The following is a 22,526-nucleotide window of genomic DNA, read 5'->3' as shown; positions in this document are numbered from 1 at the left end:
ATAAATGAGTAGGAAGGAAATAAGAGATGAAAGAGTAGCTTAGAAGCTCTGACGTCAGAAAGAGGAAGAATTTCCCTCCTATTATTTGACTGGGTAATGAAGAAGTATAGATGAAAAGACTGAATAGAGGAAATATGAAGAGTCCATGGCTTTAGGGGGTGGCAGTGCCCACTGTTGTTGTTATTAGGTGCCATTGAGTTGGTTCCAACTCACAGAGACCCTGTGTACAGCAGAACAAAATACTGCCCTGTCCTATGCCATCCTCATAATCATTATTATGCTTGAGCCCATTGTTACAGTCACTCTGTCAATCCATCTCATTGAGGGTCTTCCTCTTTTTCCTGACCCTTTATTTTACCAAGCATGATGTCCTTTTCCAGGGACTGGTCCTTCCTGAGAATACGTCGAAAGTATGTGAGACAAAGTCTCTCCATCTTTGCTTCTAAGAAGCATTCTGGCTGTACTTCTTCCAAGACAGATTTGTTTGTTCTTTTGGGCAGTCCACAGTATATTCAATATTCTTCACCAATACCATTAATTCAAAGGCATTATTTCTTCATTTTTCCTTACTCATTGTCCATGCATATGAAAAAGGCAACTGAAAATACTGTGGCTTGGTTCAGGGATACCTTAGTCCTCAAAGTGACATCTTTGCTTTTTAACATTTTAAAGAGATCTTTTGCAACATATTTGCCTGGTGCAATACATCATCTGATTTCTTGACTGCTGCTTCCATGGGTGTTGATTGTGGATCCAAGTAAAATGAAATCCTTGACAACTTCAACTTTATGCAAAAAATCATGAGCCTGCGTTTTTCTAAGAAGAGGTTCCATAGCTTCCAGATTCTTAACCCGCTAGATTGTAAAACTCCAAGGGGGAAGGGATTGTGGCTGTCATTAGATCTCAGCTCTAAGAGGAATTAGGTCAGTCCCCATCAAGGATTAAAAATCACTGGGTTAGCGGAAGAGTTCTATAAATAATCTTCAAGAGTCAGAATCCAAGAACAGGTTGAGAAAAGCCTCTTGCCAAAAAGAAAACTGATAAAAAGATGGAAGGTGGAGTTGGAAGCATTTGGAAGTAGCAGATGGAATACACACATGAGTGAAAAATGAGGCTCAGCCCTCTAAATGAAAGCCAGAGTTGGAAGCAGGGAAAACCAAACTGTTGGGTCAGCATGTGGATGTGCTAAAAGGACAGAGGGAAAGTCAGGGAAGTAAATGAAACTTTAAGATACAGACAGGAATTCTCCATTGTTTATTTAAAATGAGGCACAAAACTCAGAAAAAGAATTAGATTAAGTAACTCAAACTGAATTTATGTGAATTTGAAAGATATTTCAATAGTCTCTGTGATGAATCTACTAACACTCACTATTTATTTCAATCATTAAAAAAATGCATCAAAAAACCCAGAAACTAGTAGCTTTGGCTTTTTTGTTTCATTTTGATTTTATGGATAACCTAAAGAGAAATCTCCATTCTGTTAAAGTTTACCTTCCCAAGCAAAATAATAGAGTTCTTACGATAGCTCAAGGAATCTTTAATCTCCAGAAATCACAGTCCTTTCACTTATCTCATTATCCCTAATTGAGGGATAATAATAATCAATAATGTATGAACAAACCCATCACAGTTACAATCTCATTTGTTAGCTACTCACCTCAGAATGCTGGGCATGTCCCCCATCTTTTTCATGTTCTTTGCTATAAACAACAGCAACAACAAAATATTATAAAACATCAATTTGTCTTGTAACAATTTTTTTATCCATTGACATTATGATTTCATTTATTTTAAAAATGGGCTGAGTAGTTCTAAACCAAATTCTTATAAAATTTAAAAACAAAATCAATAAAAATAAAACAAAAATCAGAAACATGTACAAGTAAGAATACAGTCATTTGTATTTAATTCCACCATGGTACATGTTCTAATCGTTTTCCTTGCTATAAAATACTGGTGGTAAACCTACAGTCTTTTAACTCTATTCTTCATAGTTGTCATAATGTATACAACTTAAGGGAAACAAAAATCTTTTCATCCTCTTGAAAAAGATGGGAGAAGGAAATTCTGAAACTACCTTTCATCAGACATCAGTTCAATATCATCAGGTCCAGTCCTCTCATGAGATCGTGTGGAATTGAGACTTTCCATATTCTGTAACAAAACAAATCATTGGCTGACCAGTAGGAATGGTAAGAAATATGCAACAGCAGACAACTCCTTTCTTTAAAATAGAAAAATCAGATAATATGCAGATAAAAACTGATTCCAGTCTACATTTTCTTTTTTAAAACTAGTGAATTTTGGGTTTATTACATACTTCTTCCATAAAATTGTACATGAGCTTTATCATCCCTTTAATAAAGATATTTGAAAACATCCTAGAAATGGTAGTTGTGCCCTATAATGTCTTTGCTATCTTTGTTAGGTATTATCCATAATTTATAGCTAAACATAGTGAAAACTCAGGTTTTCAGAGGCTCAGGATGGCGTCAGAACTAGAATTGAGGAATCGAATCAGAAACCTGTAATATCTGCTGCTTACTTAACATCTTTGAGGTATATATTACCAGTAAGATCTAGAGTAATATATAGCTTATACTTAAGCTATAAAACATCCATGAAAAAAAATGAAGTTAACGGAAAAAACATTTCTTTCTGAGATATTTAACGTTAATGTTTACATTAGCTAAAATGGAAAAAATATAAATAGGACACTTACTTTGAGTACGTATTTTAGGCTGACCCAGTGGGCTCAATGCTTATTAGGGGTTATATTTTAAAGATTATTTTTATGACTGCCTCTGTGTACATGGTCAGTGCCTTTTAAACACAATTCATGTGACTGAGCACGAAATAAGTAAGCAATAACTATGAAGGAAGATTACAAGTATGCAAACAACAGCACATTTAAATTCAGCAGACTCAAAAACATAGCTGTCTTGGAAAATGTGACCCTTAATTTCATTAAACTCAGTGACTCTTATCTGCATTGAAAGGAAATTAAATATAAGCTACCCACCCTGTATGGCTAAAAAAAAAAAAAAAACACGCATGGACTGAAGCAACGTGTTTATTTACATATCAGTAATCTTCCATTATGAAAAAAAATCCTTTACAAAGTAAATCTGATTGTTGTTGTTGTTAGGTGCTGTTGAGGCAGTTAAGACTCATAGTGACCCTATGCACAACAGAATGAAACACCGCCCGGTCCTGCATCATCCTCACAATCATTGCTACGTTTGAGCCCATTGTTGCAGCCACTGCGTCAATCTGGTTAAATTTAGCAATAGTCCCATGAACTCAACATGCACAAGCATCTCTATAAAATAAAGATATAATTTAAGTATAAAACTAATCTTTGCCTTGGTAGATAGATGGATTATTTCCATTTCCGTTGCTTTGGTGAATTTGTGTAGGATAAAGTTCGAAACCCTGAGTTCTGTCAAAGAATAGAGACAAAAGGGAAACGGCATAACATAAGGGTTCTGAAGGTGGCTCTGGAGTCAGAAGTCCAGGTTTAAATCCTAGCTTTATCATGTACCAGCCGTATGATCCTACTTGAATCTCAGTTTCCTCATCTGGAAATGGAGATAGCAACAATATGCAACATGAGGTTGTCGTCATTAGGGTTGAGACAATACATGGAAAGTACTAGAATTATGGTTGGTATATTTAGTGAATATTAGCTGTTGATGATGTTATTATTTCTAAAGCTATGAAATCTTCGAGGAAAAGATTTCACTTGCCCTTGTCCATAATTCAGACAGTGTCCCATAAAAGGGATACACAGTTTGAATAATGAATTCATTTGTATACTGAGCATCGATTTACACACTCAGATAATTTTAGAAAATAGCCCTGTGGAATAAAAAAAAAAAAAAAATTGTAACATTTTTATATCCCTCTGCATTTTTATACCTCTTAAGTTTGAGTTAAAAGAAGCCTCTATGAAATGGTTTCTATTAAGCCAAAGCATAATTGCTCTTATTATTCGGGTGTGAACTTCCTTAAAAAGAGGGATACATCTGCAACAAAGATTCCTTGTTTGTTCCCACTGGTGATTTTCAAAATTTTTAGTGTAAGATCTAGTGCAATAGTATTAAGTTTTCCTAAAGCTCTGAGATATGAATTCTTTTAAACTATTATTAGGGAAAACACAATCCTCTACTTTCAGATTGTTTTAAAACAATGACAGTGAAGAGATACACTTATAATGATATACAAACAACTATTTCAGAAGAAATAAGAATCTTCAGATTAGGGATACAAAACCTTCAGAAAGACTGTGAGAGGATAGAAAATAAAAATGGTTTTTTTTTAGCATGATATAAGTTTAGAGATATTTTAGTAAAGATGTTAGACACTTGATTTTTTTTTTTTTTTTCTAAACAGAAGGATCCAAACATAATTGATACAGGTTTTCCGAATTATAGAAAGAAGTCAAATTATACAATGGAAAACTTTATAAGAGAATGGTCAGCTGATCTCAGGGTTAAAACATGTAAGTAGTAATTTCTTAAACTTTTTTTTTTTAATGTTCGATTTATATTTTTAGAATTCTCCAAGAATACGGGTTTTTAGAGATGTAGTTCATAAAGGGTGACTTTCAATATTCACTATTCTTCTCTAAAGATTTAAAGTAATTCCAGTTGTCATGCTGTTCTTCACACATTGAGACTGTTGAATATTCATGGTCTTGTTTCATTAAAACAGCATGTAAGCACATAGTGTTCCTTTGCTAAAGTAGTTGAGTTGCACCTATAACCTTTTGGGAATAGGGAAGAGCTGAAGAATGTGCTACAACTAGCAAAATACCCCATTTTTTTCAGTGAAACTAACAAGGGTAGAAAAGACTTATGAGTACACTAACAAGGCTACCTGTTTTTATGGATACACCTTCTCCTCACTTACTGACTATCTCGTTATCTGACATTTTGTATTTATGATAATAGTAAAAAATCTACTATCTCACTTACCGGCACATTAATGACGTACATTTGGCAGTAACAAATGCTGAGGTGCAAGGTGAGAGCATCACTGATTTTGGTGGTTGTTATGTGTCAGCTTGGCTCAGCCATGATTCTCAGTGGTGTGGAACCATATTTTTATGCAAATAATGTATGCCTTCTGTGTTTGTTTGCCAACCTCTCCCTGCCCCCTGCAAGTGTTACTTGGGTAGAACTATGGTAATAATGTATTTTGGAGTTACATAATGATATACCCTTCCTCCATTTTGTGATCTGATACGGTTAGCCTCCATTTTTGCATAACGCCAATTTTGCATAATAACCTGGTCTTTGGAACCCAGCCATGTCAGTAAGTGAGGAGAGGGTGTAAAATATTTGAATTTTTTGTAAAATTCTAATTCCCATCCTTTGCCTAGTGTTTAAGGAGAGAAATGGATCAGTAATTCCCCTTCACTGAGATGGAGAAATGGGTAAATGTCAAAATACAGGTCAAAAACCTGCTGAAAAAAAAAAAAAAGAAACATAGCTTAACACTGAACTTTCAGTGTGTGCTACTGAACTTTCAGATGTGCAGTATTTTTTCACTGAAAAAATACTGACTCAATATCTTCTGAAAAGGTCTGAAATGTTTTGTGTACTAAACACTCCCCAGGTGTGGTAAAAGAGTAGCTTATTAATGCTTTTATTTATTAAAGGCTGAAGTAATAGAATTCTTAAAGAAATGTTTTATTGTAGTAACTTCAATTTTAATTACTCTTCTAATGTTAGGATCTTTTAAAGGTAGTGGGTTACTTAAAAAACAGAAAAGAGATTATGATTTTAAGTATAATTTAGTGAAAGCCCAGTTTATAATCCATAAAATTCTGACTCATATGTCTTTACTAGTGACTTTCAAAATAGATTTGCTATGATCCAATTTATTTTGACAATTTTTGAATGTCTGAAAAAAAAAATTTTTTTTTTTTTTTTTTGGGAGGGAAGTGAATTTTAAAAATCACCATCCTCAACTATAAAAATAATCTCAACTCTAAAGGAGCAAAAGCTTTGATAAAATTAGCTTTAGGTTGTGAAATTTACTTTCATTTTTTTTTTCTTCTGTGTTTTGGCACTGAAAGTTAGACTTAAAACCTGTTTGACTACTGAAGCCTTTGAAAACACTTCCAGCAAAAACAAATTTGTCTTTCAAAACTGTAAAATACTAACGAAGCTTTTATAGAGGGCACAAAAAATGTCCTCTTTCAATATACAAAACAACTCAATCTGAAGGCCGCCTGGACCACTGCTAGTCAAAACAGATTCATTAGAACACAGCAAGGTGTATATAAATTTTTGTATGAGAGACTGACTTGATCTGTAAACTTTCACTTAAAGCACAATTAAAAAAAAGAAAGAAGATTCTCAGGGACTCCCCCCTCCCCGCAAAAAAAAAAAAAAAAAAAAAAACAGGTTCATTATTCTAACCTTGAGCTCTAAGAGAATGAGAAAATTTGATATATTCTTATTAACAACGGATTAATGGCAGATTTGAATTTCCACTTGTACATATTAGTTCTTATTATTTAAAACTGTATAAACTAATCCATATTCAAAAAGAACAACTGGTACCATGAAAGAACACCTATGGAAGAGCCTGCTAGCTGTCCACCCAAACCCATTCTGCTTTTCTTCCACAGTAATGAAATAGCCATATGTCAAGAAACAATACATCTCCCAGCCTCTCTTGCAATTAAATATGGCCATGTGACTAGCATGTCTACAATAATGTGAGAAGTGATGTGTGTGGATTTCAGGCCTGGCCAATAAAATGCCCTACTAGGTACATTCCTCGATGCTCATTCCCTCTTTCTGTGAGCGGGAATGGAGATGGAAACCATGAGAGTACCCTGGAAGCTACTTACTGAAGATGGCAGAGATGTAGCAAGACCTCCACTCTTCTCCCCAACCCCTGAATTCTTGCTTCAGGTTGTCACATGAGAAAGAACTTACATTGTGTTCAAGCCTTTGTGTTTTCGGTCTTTTTGTTACACAGTGTACCCTAAACCATAAGGTGGCCATTCCTTCGTATTTGTTTTTAACACATTTTTAATGAGTGCTAAACTATGTTGGGCACTGGGGATACTATGGTGAATAGTGAACAAGACAGACATCAGTCCTTGCCATCATGACATTTACAGTTTGGTTACTGTTCTAGCTATAACTTGTTAAACTGTTTATATTACCTTCATTTTCATGATAGAGTCCATCTGAAGAGAAATAGTAAACATCAGTTGACAAAACATATAATTTAAAACTGCAGGTGCATTTTTCCTTTCCTGAATAGTATGTAAAGGAAAAGAATCCTACACATGTGTATAAATAAGGTGAGCTTGATTAAGAAAGTTAGAAGCGTATTCACTTTTCTTAGATAAAAGGTAGGTTGTGGTTAGAACACAAGGATGAACCTTAGATGTCATGCAAAGGGGGGAAATCGTTTAAGTTTTTGATGAGATGGTCTTGAGATCAAAATAATTTACGGTCAGATCCTCCACTTGTCTGCTAGGTCCCACGCCAACGCTTACTCAAGAACATTGTTCTTGGAATGGATCCCTCTCTCTCTTGCATCACCATTTCCCCATCTCTTAATTCTCTAGTATCACCTATATTTAAGAAACCATTCCTTAGTCTCATGTTCTCTCTAGCTGCTGCCTTATTTCTCTTCACATCTTTAGAGCACAACCCATGCAAAGACTTTCCATACTTGCAGTACTTAATTCACTTCCTCCTACTCTCTCTTGAACCCATTTAATCAAGCTTTTGCCTCCCCCTTTCCACCAAAATAGCTCTTGTCAAGGTAGATATATGAGCTACATGTTAGTGAGTGTTAGTTACTCACTCACTACTCTAGTTTTTCTCTTTTGACCCTCTCTTGACTTAAATGTAATGACACATGCCCCCACGATGCCACCAAAACTGCTAGCTGCTCCTCTTAGTCTCCTTTACCTATCGTCTAAATGTAGGTCTGTGCCAGGGCTCAGCCTATGAATCCCTTCTTTTTGCCCTCTATGCCTATTCCCTAGGTGTCAGTTCATTCAGGTTCAAGGCTTCAAACACCAACGCTGTGCAAAGACTTCCCAACTTATTTTGCCTCTCCCTTGAATGCCACATGCACATACCTAACTGCTTACCTAACTTCTTTACTTGGATATCTAATAAACATCTCATGCTTACCATGTTGAAACAGAACTTTTGACTTCCCCCCAACTACTCCTCCCTAGACTTTTCCCATCTTAGTAAATGACGATTCCATCCTTATAGTTACTCTGAAAGTCTTGGAGTCATTCTGCACCCCTACTTTCTTCACATTCCACATCTAATCCATCAGAAAATCCTTTTGGATTTGACTACTTCTTACCACCCCCAGGGCTATCACCCTGGTCTAAACTGATATTATCTCTTGCCTAGAATATGTCAATTATTTTGCTTCAGTCCTTGTCCATCCCTCACTGTACCAGGTTATTCTCAACATAGTTGCCAGAACAGTTCTTTCATAAGGTGTATCAAAAAATGTTTCTCCTCCCCTCTCAATTCTCTAATGGCTCCTCATTTCACTCAGGGTAAATGACCAAGTTCTAAAAATGCCCGCAAAGTCTTAAATAACCAGGACCCCTGCCATGTCTCTGACTTCTTCTTCTATAACTTTCCTCTCTTAACTCTATTCCAGCCATAGTGACCTCCCTGCTGCTTCCTTTGCCTGGAGAGTCTTTCCCTAGATACCCTGATGGCTTACTCCCTCACCTCCTTCAGGTTTCTTTGCAAATATCACTCTCTGAGGCCTGTCTTGATTATCCTGTGTATACTTCAATCCTATTCTCTTACCTCTTCCTAGCCTCCTTACCCTGCTTTATTTCTCTCCAGAGCATATATTGCCATCTGACTCTATATTTACTTGTTTCTTACCTGTCTCATCCTATGAGAACATAAATTCAAGGAAGGAAGAAAGTGTATCTGTTTTGATCACCACTGTATCCTTGCCACCTAAAATAGTACCTGTCATACATGTAATTGTTGTACGATTGAAGGAATGAGTAATTCTAAGTCAGTGACTCACAATGTTATGTTTTTTCACGTTATATTTGACACCAATCAGAGAATCTTCGTCACGTAGTTTTTGATAGAAGTTCCTGCTCAGATGTATTGCACTGAAAACAAGGGTTGAAAACTACTGCAGTAAGTAGATGATTGTTTTTCAGCAGCAGATAAGATGGTTCTGAGAGGGCAGAGAGTGGAGGCATGGAGACATACGGGGCATCTGTTTTGCTATTCTAGGCTAGTTATAAGAAGGGCCTCAGCTATGAGATGGCAATTCAAAGGGAAAAGGAAGACACACATAACATATTTTCTAAACACGGCCAGCTAAATTTGACAAATGATTGAAAACTTAGAAGAAAGGAGTGGGGTTAAGGAAAAGGAAATCACTTAGAAAATGACTAAGACGGTAATGAAGCGAATAAACCAGATGGGGATCTTGGGTGAAAAGGAAATCAAGGAGGAAAACATGATGAGTTTGCTTTTCACATGTCGACTCTGAAGAACTAAGGTGAATTTGCAGTAAGCACCAATCAAATATTGACTTGGAAATCATTTGTAGAGAGGTGGCATTTGCAAACCCGGAAGTGGAGAAGCTTTCAAAGAAAGTGCTGATGGAAAAGAGCTATGAGACAAAAACCCGTGTAACACCCACACAAAATCTGTGGAAGATTAGCTAGTGAAGGGTACAGGGAAGAAGAAAGAGAAGTAAGAGAACAAGAAGAAGTCAACACAGAGAACAACGGACAGAGAGTTCTGAGAAAGTATCGACCACCACGAGGACTTGATGCCAAGGACTAAGCAGATGTCATTTCACAGGGATCTGAAAAGACCAGTAATAACCTGGAAAAAGTGTAGAGAAGTGGGATAGAAAACGGACAGCAGCAGTTGATGAACAAGTGTGAAAAGAAGAGTTGGAGCTAAAATGTTCAGACTGTTCAAAATGTTTGATGGTAAGATGAGGGAAAGAAATTAGACATCAGAGTAGAGTTTGTATTTTATGCTAGACATTATGTTCAGTTTTACCTATTATGAAATGCAACATTTAGCTGTATTTAAAAATCATAAAAATGCAATAAGATATTAATACCCCCATTTCATAGTTATTAAGTGAAAGTTGGAAGTAAAATTCAGGTCTGTCTGTTGCCAAGACTTATGCTCTCTCCTTGAACCATGTCTGGGATTTTAGGGAATACACTGGTATTAAATGTTGGTTGTTTATAAATAAGAGAGCTACTAAACTACATTTTTGGTACAATAAAGTTTTCTTATATATTAAGTTTAATTATTGTTATATAATAAGCATAATCACCTAGGGACAATTTAGGAAAAAAGAAAAAACAAACAGTAACAATTGTTTCTACTACTGCCATAATATGACCATAAAACACTTCTAGGTATATCTGCCTTTAATTTTTTTTCCTAGAAGTAATTATTTCATATACGTATACACATACAAATATAAAAAAAAAAAAAAATTTTTTTTTTTGAATATACACATAAACAAATATACATACATAACTCAATACTAAAAAAAAAAAAAAACGTTGTCATTGAGTCAATTCCAACTCAGGGTGACCCATGTGTGTCAGAGCAGAACTGTGCTCCACGGGGTTTTCAATGGCTGATTTTTTTGAAGTAGATCACCAAGTCTTTCTTCCAAGGTGCCTCTGGGTGGTCTTGAACCACCCAAGGATTCCATCACCGTATACACACATACACACATACATATATACATATAAATATATATACACAGGTACGTGTGTGTATATATATATATACACACACATATATGTATGTGCATGCACTGTAGCTACTGTTTTATAACCTACCTTTAATGTTGAGAGACAGTATAGTGTTTAAAGGTGTGGACTCTAAAGCGAGACATACTAGTGAAATTTCACTCCATCACTTATGTATGACCTTGGGCAACTTGTTTAATCTCTCAGTACCTCATGTTTTGAATGGAGATAATAATAATAATAACACCTACCCTACAGATTACTGCAAGGATTAAAATTGATAATATATGAAAAGCACTTAAAATGATACTTGTGAAACATTTTCCATTTTATCACACAGTCTTCATAGCCGTACTTTTTAATTGTTGCATAGTATTTTATTGAATTGACATACAAATGTTACTTATCTGGTATCCTACTTTTGAATATTAAGTTCCTTCTAATTGTCCATGATTATGGACAGCATTTTAATGAACAAATTAGTACACATGGTCTTTTCTATATTTAAGATTATATCCTGAAAACTGAGTAGGATTAATGGATAAAATGCATGAGTGATTTATGGCTTTTGATTCAAAATGCTACATTGTGCCCTACAAAATTTTTAGAAATAAAGAGACCAATACATGGACCAATAAAGAAGTAATTAAAAATGCATGTGTGAGTATGTATGTATATGTGTTTGTATATATGGGATGTAGAGAGTCAGCAAAAAAAGGAAGACCCTCCACAAGACGGACTGACACAGTGGCTGCAACAATGGACTCAAACATAGCAACAACTGTGAGGATGGGGCAGGACCGGACAATGTTTTGTTCTGTCGTACCAGGGTTGCTATGAGTTGGAACCAACTCGATGGCACCTAACAACAACATGTATGGGATGAGGTTGGCAGATGGATATAGAAAACAGAATTTGCAAGGATTCTTCTTAACTTTAGAGGTTAACCTTAGAATTTAGGAAAATCATTTTATTGTCTGAGCAGGTGAAAAAACAAAACGAGTGGTTCTAGAGAAATTCTGAAGCAGGGGTGAGGACACTTGTTGAAACACAAGCTGGCTGTCTTAACTTGTCTAAGGAAAGCAGAGGATAAGGTTTTCTTCTGAAAGAGACACAGGCATGAGCTAGGAGTTTAGGGAGTGAGAGAAAAGCTGGGAACATGGCAATAATTAGAGATAAAAGACAGCAGTCTAATGCTGTGATTGGTACTTGGCTACCACCAATTTCTGAGCTTTGAATTATCTGTAGTTTCTCAGTCTCTGATGGTCTTATCTGTGAAAGGACAAATGGGAAAGTACCTGGACAGTTCCACTTTAGAGTTACCAAATCTGTAAGATATGTTTTTAGGTCTACATCATATTCTCCTCTCTGGATGTGTGTTGGGCTAGTGAGATCATTACAAAATTATTACTGTCTTCAGTTACTTTCCTTCCATTTACCCTTGAGAATGGCTTTTGCTCCCATTTCTCCAATAAAGCTGTACTTATTAAGATCACTAGTGACCTTCACCTTGATCCAATAGTCCAACCCCCAGTCTTCTATCTGATCTATCATCTGACTTCCCTCTCTATGTGGTTCACTTAGCTTCCTAGACACCAAACTTACCTGGCTTTTCTTCTACTTTTCTGGCTGCTCCTTCCTAGTCTTTTCTGCTGGAAGCTTTTCATCTCCCAATCCTCTAAATGTTGGTATGCCTCACTGCTCAGTCCCTGGACCACTTCTCTTCTCTATCCACACTCACTTCCCAGGTTATCTCACTCAGTGTCATGGCTTTAAATACCATCTGTGTGTTGATGACTTTCCATATTTATATCTCCAGTCTGAACATTTTCTGTAAACTCTAGAACTAGAAATCCAATAGTTTCCCTAATACTTTAGACTTCTACTGGCTGCTCAATCTCAACATGTCCAATACTGAACCAATGATATTACTCCCAAAACTTCTCCTCTCTGTCTTTCCCACTTTAGTAAATTGGCAGCATCAATCTTCTAGTTGTTCAGGCCAAAAACCTTGGTGTCATATTTGACTCCTCTATTTTTTTATTACTTTCATACCCCACAGCTAATCTTTCAGCCAATCCTGTCAATCCTATCATCAAAATATATTCAGAATCCATCCATTTCCCCCTACCTTATGACCACTGCAACGCACAATTTCAGGAAGGACCATCTGCATTTTTGTTGATGTAAACACTGCCCCCTGGAGGAGCAGTCTACAGCCTGTGAGGCCATATGTGCTGGTTCTGCTATCACCATAGTTCAAACCACCATCGTCTCAAACTGAGATGATCTCAATAGCTTCTTAACTGTCTGCCTGCTTCTGCCCTTGCCTGCTTACTGTCTATTTTCAACAGAGTAGTCAAACTGAATTTAAATAAGTCTGATCATGTCATTGCTCTACCTAGAACCCTTGGATGACTTTCCATCTAACCGAGAGTAAAAGCCAGAGTCCTTACAGTGATCTACAAGACCTATGTCATCTGCCTTCTTCTTCTCCATTACCTCTTTCACATTACTCACTCTCTACCAACCATACTCCTGTCACCGTGGTTCCTTGAAACATTCACTACAGATGAACACTTGCCTCAGGGCCTTTGCACTTGCTATTCTCTTTGTATGGCTCGCTCCCTCAGTTACTCTAGGCCTACACACTCAAATGCCAATTCTCAGTGAGGTCTTCTATGACCACTCCTATCTCCACAATTACTGTCCTCAAATCCCTCCCTGCCCCCCCAAACTGCTGTGAAGTCGATCTTGACTCATTGCAACCTATTTCCCCAGTCCCTGTTTTATGTTTCTTCCTAGTACTTATCACTATCTTATATAATTTGTTTTACTTACTTAACTTGTTTGTTATCTCTTTTCCCTACAGAATGTAAGCTTCACAAGGGCAGGATTTTTGCCTGTTTTTCTCATTGCTACATTCCCATGACCTAAAATATTTCGTGACACATAAAGAACACACATAATTATGTATAATTCTTCTCTTTTTTTTTCCAGCTATAGAAAGAAATGTTTGGTCACGGCGTAAAGAACTTGAAATAGGGTGGGGCAAGGTTTTGGAGGCGAGTTTGGGAAAGTAAAATTAGAAGGTTAACAATAAAAGGGAAGTTAAAAATAAGCTAAGGTGCACAACCTCACTTTCAGGATATAATCTAAAAACTAGTCGCTGTTATATTATTCCCCGGCTCTTTTCTTTGAGGCTACCTTGTGAAGATTAGATTTAAAAATTCATGGAATATAAAAGTTAGAAAACATCTTAGAGAACACCCTCACTTTACAGATGAGGAAGTTTTTCTTCTTTCTAAGTTGTGTTGGTAGAGTTTTAAATTATTCATTGCAATAAAGACACGGTCCAGTTAGCTCACTTGCGTTAACATGTGACATGTGCAATGCTGGAATGTGGAAGCTGGTGATTAAGGTGGGGCAAATCCTTTGACATAAAAAAAGACCAAAGTAGAATTAGGATCTCTCTTCCAAATGTTTTTAAATAAGACTACGTATAATTTTATCATTAAAACACATATTCTAAGGAATAGACGTACTTTTCTACTTCCATTAACTGTAAAACCAGTTGCCATTGCCATGACTCTGACTTATGTGTGTCAGAGTAGAAGTGCGCTCAGTAGGGTTTTCAACGGCTGATTAATCAGAAGGAGATCACCAGGGCTGTCTTCTGATGTGCCTCTCTGGGTGAATTCAAACCTCAAACCTGTCAGCTTGACAGCTAAGCACAGCAACTGTTGGCACCACTCAGAGACTCCTGTTAACTATTACCACCTAGTTAAGATATTACTCCTGGTGGGAAAAAATTTGATTTGTTAAGTTCATGTAAAATGGGATTTGAACTGAGAAGGATATTGTTTTCAAGCTATAAAACAGTATCTCAGACTGCTAGACACTGTAATTGTCTACTGCAGATACACAAATGATAGGCCACATAAAAAAAAAAAGAGCTAATGAAATTAGCATCATTTCTTTTATCTAAAAATTTACTTTCCCAATAAGACATATTAAATAATCAATGTTTAACAAAAAATAGTTCATGCCTAATGTTTCCAAAGAGCCCTGGAGGCATAGTGGTTAAGTGCTCTGCTGCTAACTGAAAGGTTGGCAGTTTGAACCCACCAGCTGGTCCATGGGAGAAAGATGTGGCAGTCTGCTTCTGTAAAGATGACAGCCTAGGAAACTCTATGGGGCTGTTCTACTCTGTTCTGTAGGGTCACTATGAGTCGGAATCACCTCCAGAGTAATGGGTTAACGGGCCCAAAGCTTATTAAGTCTTTAACTTTGTGAACTGTATCAGTTATGGGTCTGAGGGTTATTTCTGTCAGTTCCAGCAGATCAGTCTACTACCTGAAGCAAAGAAGCAGTATATTTTAGGGGGAAAAATCACATAAACATGTTTTTCTCTGGATTTGCATTTAAGTATATTTTATTTAGGGAAAAATCAGGGGTTTTACTTGAGTAGATACAGAAACTGACAATGAAAATAGATGGCCTGGAACTTTTGTTAAATGTATGGAAAACCTAGCATGGGGCTAAATTCTGTCAGAGATCAAGTAGATCAGAGAACTTACACACTGATCACTAAGAATGTATACTGCCTATTTTTACATGGTATATTATAAAATTTATCTTTAGTGGTTTTTTGTTAATTTTTAAAACTAAAAAGAATTAGAACACAGACGTTACCATGTGACATTTTACAATGAAACCGAAGCATACAAGAAAAGTGATGATGTCTATTAATACTTACACTGAATAAATATTTAGTTACTGACTAAAGGAGCTTACAAAAAATTACGTATCAAATTACCCATGATTCAGGTTTGAGGCAACTGTGCAGAGATTAATTTCTTTTTGTTTCTAATTAATTTGGAAGAAAATATTTTTTGGAGTAAAGAGTGAAGATTTGAAACTAAATTTCTGAACACATAGAGCTTGATTGCTGATCATCTTTCCCTCTGTATTTTTCTTTCACCTTGCTTTAAATTCATTCATTAAAACATACACATACATACATATATATAAAGTCACAGAGACAAGACTAGGATGGGGAAAAATATAAAAAAGGGCTTTACTAAAAATTTTATTCCAAAAATAAAATTCTAAAGTGCTTGAAAGCATGAGATGAAAATGAAACCAATTTAGAAAACATGGGAAGCAGTGTGTGCTATCTCTGGTTCCTCTGGTGGTACAGAATATTCCTCATCCTCTGTTTTTATATTTACTACGAAGAATACAAAGTATGTATACTTAGTGGCTCTAAAGTTTTATAATTCTATGAAACTCAAGACTATGAAATTATTTTTTGATTTTTTTTTTTCAAAGTAAGGAAAAGAGATGTGATATTCCCTAACTAATTTTCTACAAATATTCACTTACCACAAGACCATCTTGATTTTCATTGAGCTCAGAAAGTTTCGTACTGGATTTCTGACGTTTAGGTTTGCTCCTTTCACCACTATAACCAGAACAATTTTCATGTAATTTCTCGACTTCTTGAGCATTCAAAACACAGTCATCAAGGTCATTGAATCCAGAAGGAATATTTTCTTTGTTGACAAGTCCCCTTGTATAGAAAAAAAAAAAAATTACTTTATTTTAAAAGGTAAAAGGGACATTTAATAATACTGCCACAAAGCATATAAGAAGTCAGAAGAATGCCAAGAAATTCCAGTTTGCATCTTTGATCAAAGACTGAGTAAAGGATCACTCCTGAGACCACTTGATGCCAAATAAACCACATTAAAAGGGAAATTATTCCTAGGGGTAAATTGGCAAGGGTTATGTTCCCACCAATGAACAGCTTTTATATTGTACCAAAAGCAATTATATTCAAATAGGGAGACTAGTGCAACTTCACACAAAAATTCCCCATTATTCACAGTAGATTATTTTTAATCTTATAAATTAATATGTATGGAGAAAAATGTGAAAAAGAAATATAGTATCTTTTCTAGAATGGGACACGTTGATTCTCCCAAATGATAAAACATTTTAGCACAAGAGACATGCGTTAAATATATTTAAATCTCACTGAATGAAGTAATCTCGATCAAAATAGTACAAATTAACAAAAACTATAGACTACAACAATAGCATTTTAACTGAAATATGGATTTGTTAATTTCCAGTACCAGAAGTACCAGAATCTGAGTTTACAACATAGTGGTTCTTCATGACTTAGTTTTAGAAATAAATATGAATATCTTCATCATACAATTTTATTCATCCAATGGCAATGAAAGAGTGGTAAATACGTATGTAACAAAATATCTGCCATTTCAACATTTTTTACATGCGTAATTCAGTGACATTAATCACCTTCATCACATTGTGCAACCATCACCATTATCCATTTCCGAATTTTTCCATCACCTTTAACAAAAGTTCGGTGTCCCCTAAGCAATGACTGCCTCTTTCCCCCTCCCTCCTGCCCTTGGTAACTGCTAATAAACTTTAGGTGTCTGTGCATTTGCCTATTCTAGGTATTTCATATAAGGGGGATCATCAAACATTTGTCCTTTTAGCGAACTGTTGTTTTTACTGTAACACAGAACGAGTTAATCCGTCAGCGCAGCCCCCATCCATATTACTATGCCTTGGTAAGGGACAGATGAGGTCTGACTTTCTCACATGCTATGACTGAGTTAATGCACCTTCCCTGACATCTAAAGCTGTATGATGAAATAAATAAGCTCTAAAAAAAAAAAAAAGATGACCATAGTTTACCATCAACTCAACCATATCAAAAATCAAAGATAAATATTTATTCTGCAATCTAAATTCACAGCCTCTTAGACGGGCTATAATGGAGACAAAATTATGAATTAAATATTATAATGTATTCAAAGTTAGGCTATCTTTGGTAATTTTTAACAGTGGTTTATATTTAATTTAGTCTTACATTCTACAACTTTTAATGTAAAATATACATGGATTTAGTGAAATTACATAAAAGGTTTATGCAACATTTTAAAGAGCTCTCCTAAGTGTAAAATAACTGAAGACACGAGGAAAAGCTAAGAGAGGCCAACATGCGAACATACATACTCGGGCGAACACTCTTAAATCTCTCTCCGCCCCCTGAGAGCTGCGCTGCCCGCGATGGCTAGATGGCGCTCAGTCTCAAACTCAGAATTATTTGCTTTGCTATATATATTTTGTTTTCTTATCTCTTTTCATATTTTCCCTAACGCCTAGGCCATGTGTCCAATTATAAATTCTTTTAATGGAGGGGCTTCTATGTTTGAAAGCTAAAAATTATTTAAAAAACTTAAAAGACAAAGTTCATTTTCTAATCTCTTTGAATAGCGAACGAACTACTGAAATAAACCTTATCAAAATAAACACACAGGGCCCAACCCATGAGGGCTGGGAAGCAGCAGCAGTCATTTGCTAAAGGCAGTTGTTCCAGGCTCTTCTGTGTTTTTGCCGGCCAAAAAGTAAACTATTTTGAGCACTACAGTGGAGGAAATTCAGCCAGCCGATTGCAGAGCTCGGACTTCACTAAGGGCTTGTTTTTCTTCAGCTTTTACTTGAAGGTTGATGTGAGAGATGGATCTGGATGGAGAACTCCTGGCTGTTCTACCATCAGCTCTGCCTTGCAGTGTAGTTGTTAACTTTCCTCAGATCTGAAGTAGGCAAGTACAGGTAGCAGGCTTACAACTTTTGACCTCGACTGGTTTTTCTAGTTATTCTGTACAGTTTTTAGCAGCAAAAAAACCAAACTGGGTCTTCAGCTTTATCCCTGTTTCTTGCAAGGGAAGAGCCTTTATATAGTTGGACACATTTTGGTTTCTCCTCATTTTTGAGAATTTTAACCCTCTTTTGTATTGTTTCTACAGTAATTTGTAAACGTATTTATTTTTACCTGCCTTTTTTTTTTTTTACTTTTCAGGTCAAATTTTTTATACTACATTTACGTGTCAAAATATTCTCATGTAAATAAATAAACGCATAAAAATCTTATTGTGCAACTGTCTTCTGTGAAAATCCCATTCTCACCAAAGGTGTTTGCTTTAGTGCTGTCAATGTGTGTCAGCCCTAGTACCTATGTGCTTGTGGAACACATGTACACAATTCCTTCCTGTCACATCCTGACAGGTTTCAATCATGTTTGACATAACTTGGATTTGACTTCAACTTAGATCTCTGTGGCTTCTTGCTTTAATTACTTAGATTTTATTTTTAGTTTTCTTCCCCCCAACTTTTTTTTAGCGTTTCCTCTTCACCCCTACCTATACACTTAAAGTTATAGCAATACTAAACTACTTATAATTCCCTTAAGATAGCTTTCTTTTCTTTTTTACTCTGCAGTAGGAATTTAAAATACTATAACAAAGAAATGCTTTCTTTGTTACATAAATATAATTTTCCAGTTCATTATCTTTTGGAAGAATGAAACCATTTTCACTTAAATGATGCCTTGCAATTGAAAAAAAATTATTATGAAAAATTTCAAACACATAAAAGTGGAGAGACTATTAAAATAGGATCAACAGGATTCAACGATTATCAAACGCTTCCCATGTTTGCTTCATTCTTCCAGTTTATTCTTTTAATTTTTTAGAAAACATGTTATTATGAAAAATTTCAGACATAAAATAGAGAAGAGTGTGTACCTAAAAAAAAAGTACCTATCATCTCTTTAATAACCATCAACTTTCTGCCTTTAGTTTCAGAGTTTCCTTGTTTTCTTTTCTTTGCTTAAACACTTTAAAGCAAATTCCAGCCGCCATGTCATTTTATCCCATGTCAAAATACATCTCGAAAAATATGGCCATTTTCTTATTTAGCCGCAATGCCATCATCAAACATAATACCCAGTCCAAAATAAAACTTACTTGATGGTCTAAAAAACGTTGCTTTTGCAATTGATTTAACCATGACTTTGTATATGCTGGAGTTCTGGTGGCACAATAGTTAAGAGCTCAGCCGCTAACGGAAAGCTCAGCAGTTCGAATCTACCAGCTGCTCCTTGGAAACCCTAAGGGGCAATTCTACCCTGTCTTATAGGATTGCTGAGTTGGAATTGACTCCATAGCCACAGGTTTGTATATGCTTGCTCAGCAGTTCGAATCTACCAGCTGCTCCTTGGAAACCCTAAGGGGCAATTCTACCCTGTCCTATAGGATTGCTGAGTTGGAATTGACTCCATAGCCACAGGTTTGTATATGCTTGCCTCTCTACCTGTAACAATCCTCCTTATCTGTCTGCTTGGTAAAATACTATTTCATAATTTGAAACCCACCTCAGACATCAATTCCCCAAAGAACCCTTGATAGTGCCTCCCTCCCCTGGGTGTTAAACACTCCTTCCTCTATGCTACCTTTTATCTTGCATATACAGGCAGTGCTTCCTTTGCACAGTTCTGATACGCACAGATTTCAGTTACCATGGGTTACTTAAATAACACCAATCTCCCAACACCATGGTTTGAATTGCAGTTATCACTCTGTATTAACTATGAGTAATTGCATAAAGAACAGACGTTACTGTTAGCCCTTTAGTACAGAAATCAGTACATAAATAAAAGATGTGTACTATGATCAGTGACCAATCATGTCACTCCTTTCAAGTCTGTCAGTGATTGGTTACTGCCCCTCTGCTATTCAGTACAGCAAAGTGTGTACTTGTGTTACCTCTTTGTCTTCCACTGATCAAGTCACATGACATTTTTCAAAAAGGAATAATCAGAAGAAGGAATTACTCAACAAATATTAGAGTGCAGCAAAGAAGAAAAAAGCTGTAACTCTGGAAGTAAAATTCAAATGTAATGCAAATGGAATTATGGAAGAAAAAGCTGACTGTGGGAATGTTGACACAGCTGCTATTAAAGTGACTCTAGACAGACAGTCAGAGGAACTCAATGAAGGCAAGTTTACTGACCTAAGTGAGGAAAGGGACTATGATGAAATGGATGAAGAGGTCCCAGAGGAAGTGTCACTTCACATTTAAAAAATTCTCAGAGACATGTCACAACATTGAAAGTGCAAAGGATAAAAGGCTGGTAGCTGATCCATACTTAAAAAGGAGTATGACAATTTGCCAAGGCATAGAAAAGATGCTCATTCCATATCATAAGTCACAGAATAAAATGAAGGCAAACACTGTTCAAACTATTGATAAGTTTTTTACAAAGAAATAAAACACTTTAATTCTCAATGTTTCTAATGTTTTAAGCTACAGTTATGAAATAATTTTATGCTTTTTTCATTTTCCTATTCATTTATAAAGGACAGTAAGAATTTTTAAAGTTTTGACAAAAAATTTTAAAGGCCATGGAACAATCGTGACTTTTCCTACTGATTAAGATCACTTTGCACAGTTTTGGCTTGCACCGTCATTTTTACGGTTTCACATAGCCCTGTTAGTGATTGATTGGTCTGTTTCTCCTACTAGGACTTGACTAAGTTCTCTGCGGGCCAGGTCTTTCAGTGGTTAGGAGACCTGGCTCTACAGTCAAATTGCTCTAGTCTGAATCCAGCTAAATGACATTAAATGACGTCAGAGAATTTAATGTCTCTGTGCCTCAATTTGAATATCTAAAATCATAGGATTGTTTAGATAAATAACAAATCATTTGCAACAAAATAAAGTATTTATAGCCTTAGGCTAGGTTTGTACTGCCATGATAACTTTAGCAGAGATTGTACTGGCTCTTTAATCTCTCCTTGAAATAAACTCATCATTGGCTTCAAGGCTATTTTTTAGTTGGTTGCATTTCCAAGTTTTAGAGGCAAAATAATAGATAATACAAATGGATTTCTACTTTTCGAAACATTTTTAACCATTCTGTAGAGCTAATAATTTTGAGTAGAATACAACATACTTTAGTTTAACCTTTTCTTTTTTTAAAGCAAAGTCTGACTAAAATTTTAGATAACTGAATCAATTATATACAAGCATTAAACAAATAATTTCTTTTACAAGGACCAGCACAAAACTGGTTCCTATGAACGGGAGGTTAAAGATGTCCTAAATGTCCAACTTTTCCAAAATGCTATACCATTCCATCATCTCTAACATCAACCACTCCCTCTTCCCTCAGTACTCTCCCTCTTATCTTTGGTTCTACAATTCACTGCAACTTCTCAAAGAACTCATAAACCGTATAAAGGAAATGGCTCACGCGGTGGTGCAGGCTGGCAAGTCCCAAATCTCTGGGTCACGCATAGGCTTCTCCTGACCCACGGGGCTGCAGAGGCTGACAACCCACACCGGCAGTTCAGACCACAGGCTGCTGGCTCACAAGGCTGCGGAAACTGGCGAATCAGGTCAGATGATGGAGGCCAGCGAATGCCAGAATCAGCAGGCAAGACAGCAAGCCTCTGGCTCAAGTCCCAAGAACCGGAGGTCAATTGATCACAACCTGACGCAGGATCCAGATGCAGAGAGAGAGAGAGAGAGCTCCACCAGGACTTACACGCATATCCTTGATAAGGGCCACACCCCAGGGGAGGGTGTAACTTGAGTAAGGGTGGGGCTTGAGCCATACCCTCCTGCAAGCCTTCAACCCAAGACATGCCCTACACCAGTTCTGCATCATCAACATGTAGAGGTCAGGATCCACAACACATAAAATGGAGGATAACCATACAATATTGGGAACCATGGCCTAGTTGAGCTGACACATAACCTCAACCATTAGAGGTTCCATACACCTTATTTGCATAATCCCACTCAATCATTGAGTATGAATCACAAACACCACAGCTAGAAGGGCCGTATGAAGTAAT

The 22,526-nt window shown here is 36.3% G+C and overlaps 1 protein-coding gene across 11 annotated transcripts in view; it reads right to left on the bottom strand.

The window, feature by feature from the left end:
* Positions 1-22,526, bottom strand: part of FAM13A (family with sequence similarity 13 member A) — a 363,829-nt gene that overhangs the window by 50,606 nt on the left and 290,697 nt on the right. For all 11 annotated transcript variants that reach the window (XM_064285550.1, XM_064285551.1, XM_064285552.1 and 8 more), the window contains 3 exons: positions 16,168-16,354; positions 2,080-2,156; positions 1,660-1,702 (listed from right to left, as the gene is read on the bottom strand). In XM_064285550.1, coding sequence (XP_064141620.1) covers positions 1,660-1,702; positions 2,080-2,156; positions 16,168-16,354 — 307 coding nt within the window. The remainder of the gene's footprint in view (positions 1-1,659; positions 1,703-2,079; positions 2,157-16,167; positions 16,355-22,526) is intronic.

The sequence above is a fragment of the Loxodonta africana genome, chromosome 5 (assembly GCF_030014295.1).
Source record: "Loxodonta africana isolate mLoxAfr1 chromosome 5, mLoxAfr1.hap2, whole genome shotgun sequence".
Classification (NCBI taxonomy): domain Eukaryota; kingdom Metazoa; phylum Chordata; class Mammalia; order Proboscidea; family Elephantidae; genus Loxodonta; species Loxodonta africana.
Note: the sequence above shows the minus strand (reverse complement) of the source record. Positions and strands in the feature narration are given on the sequence as shown.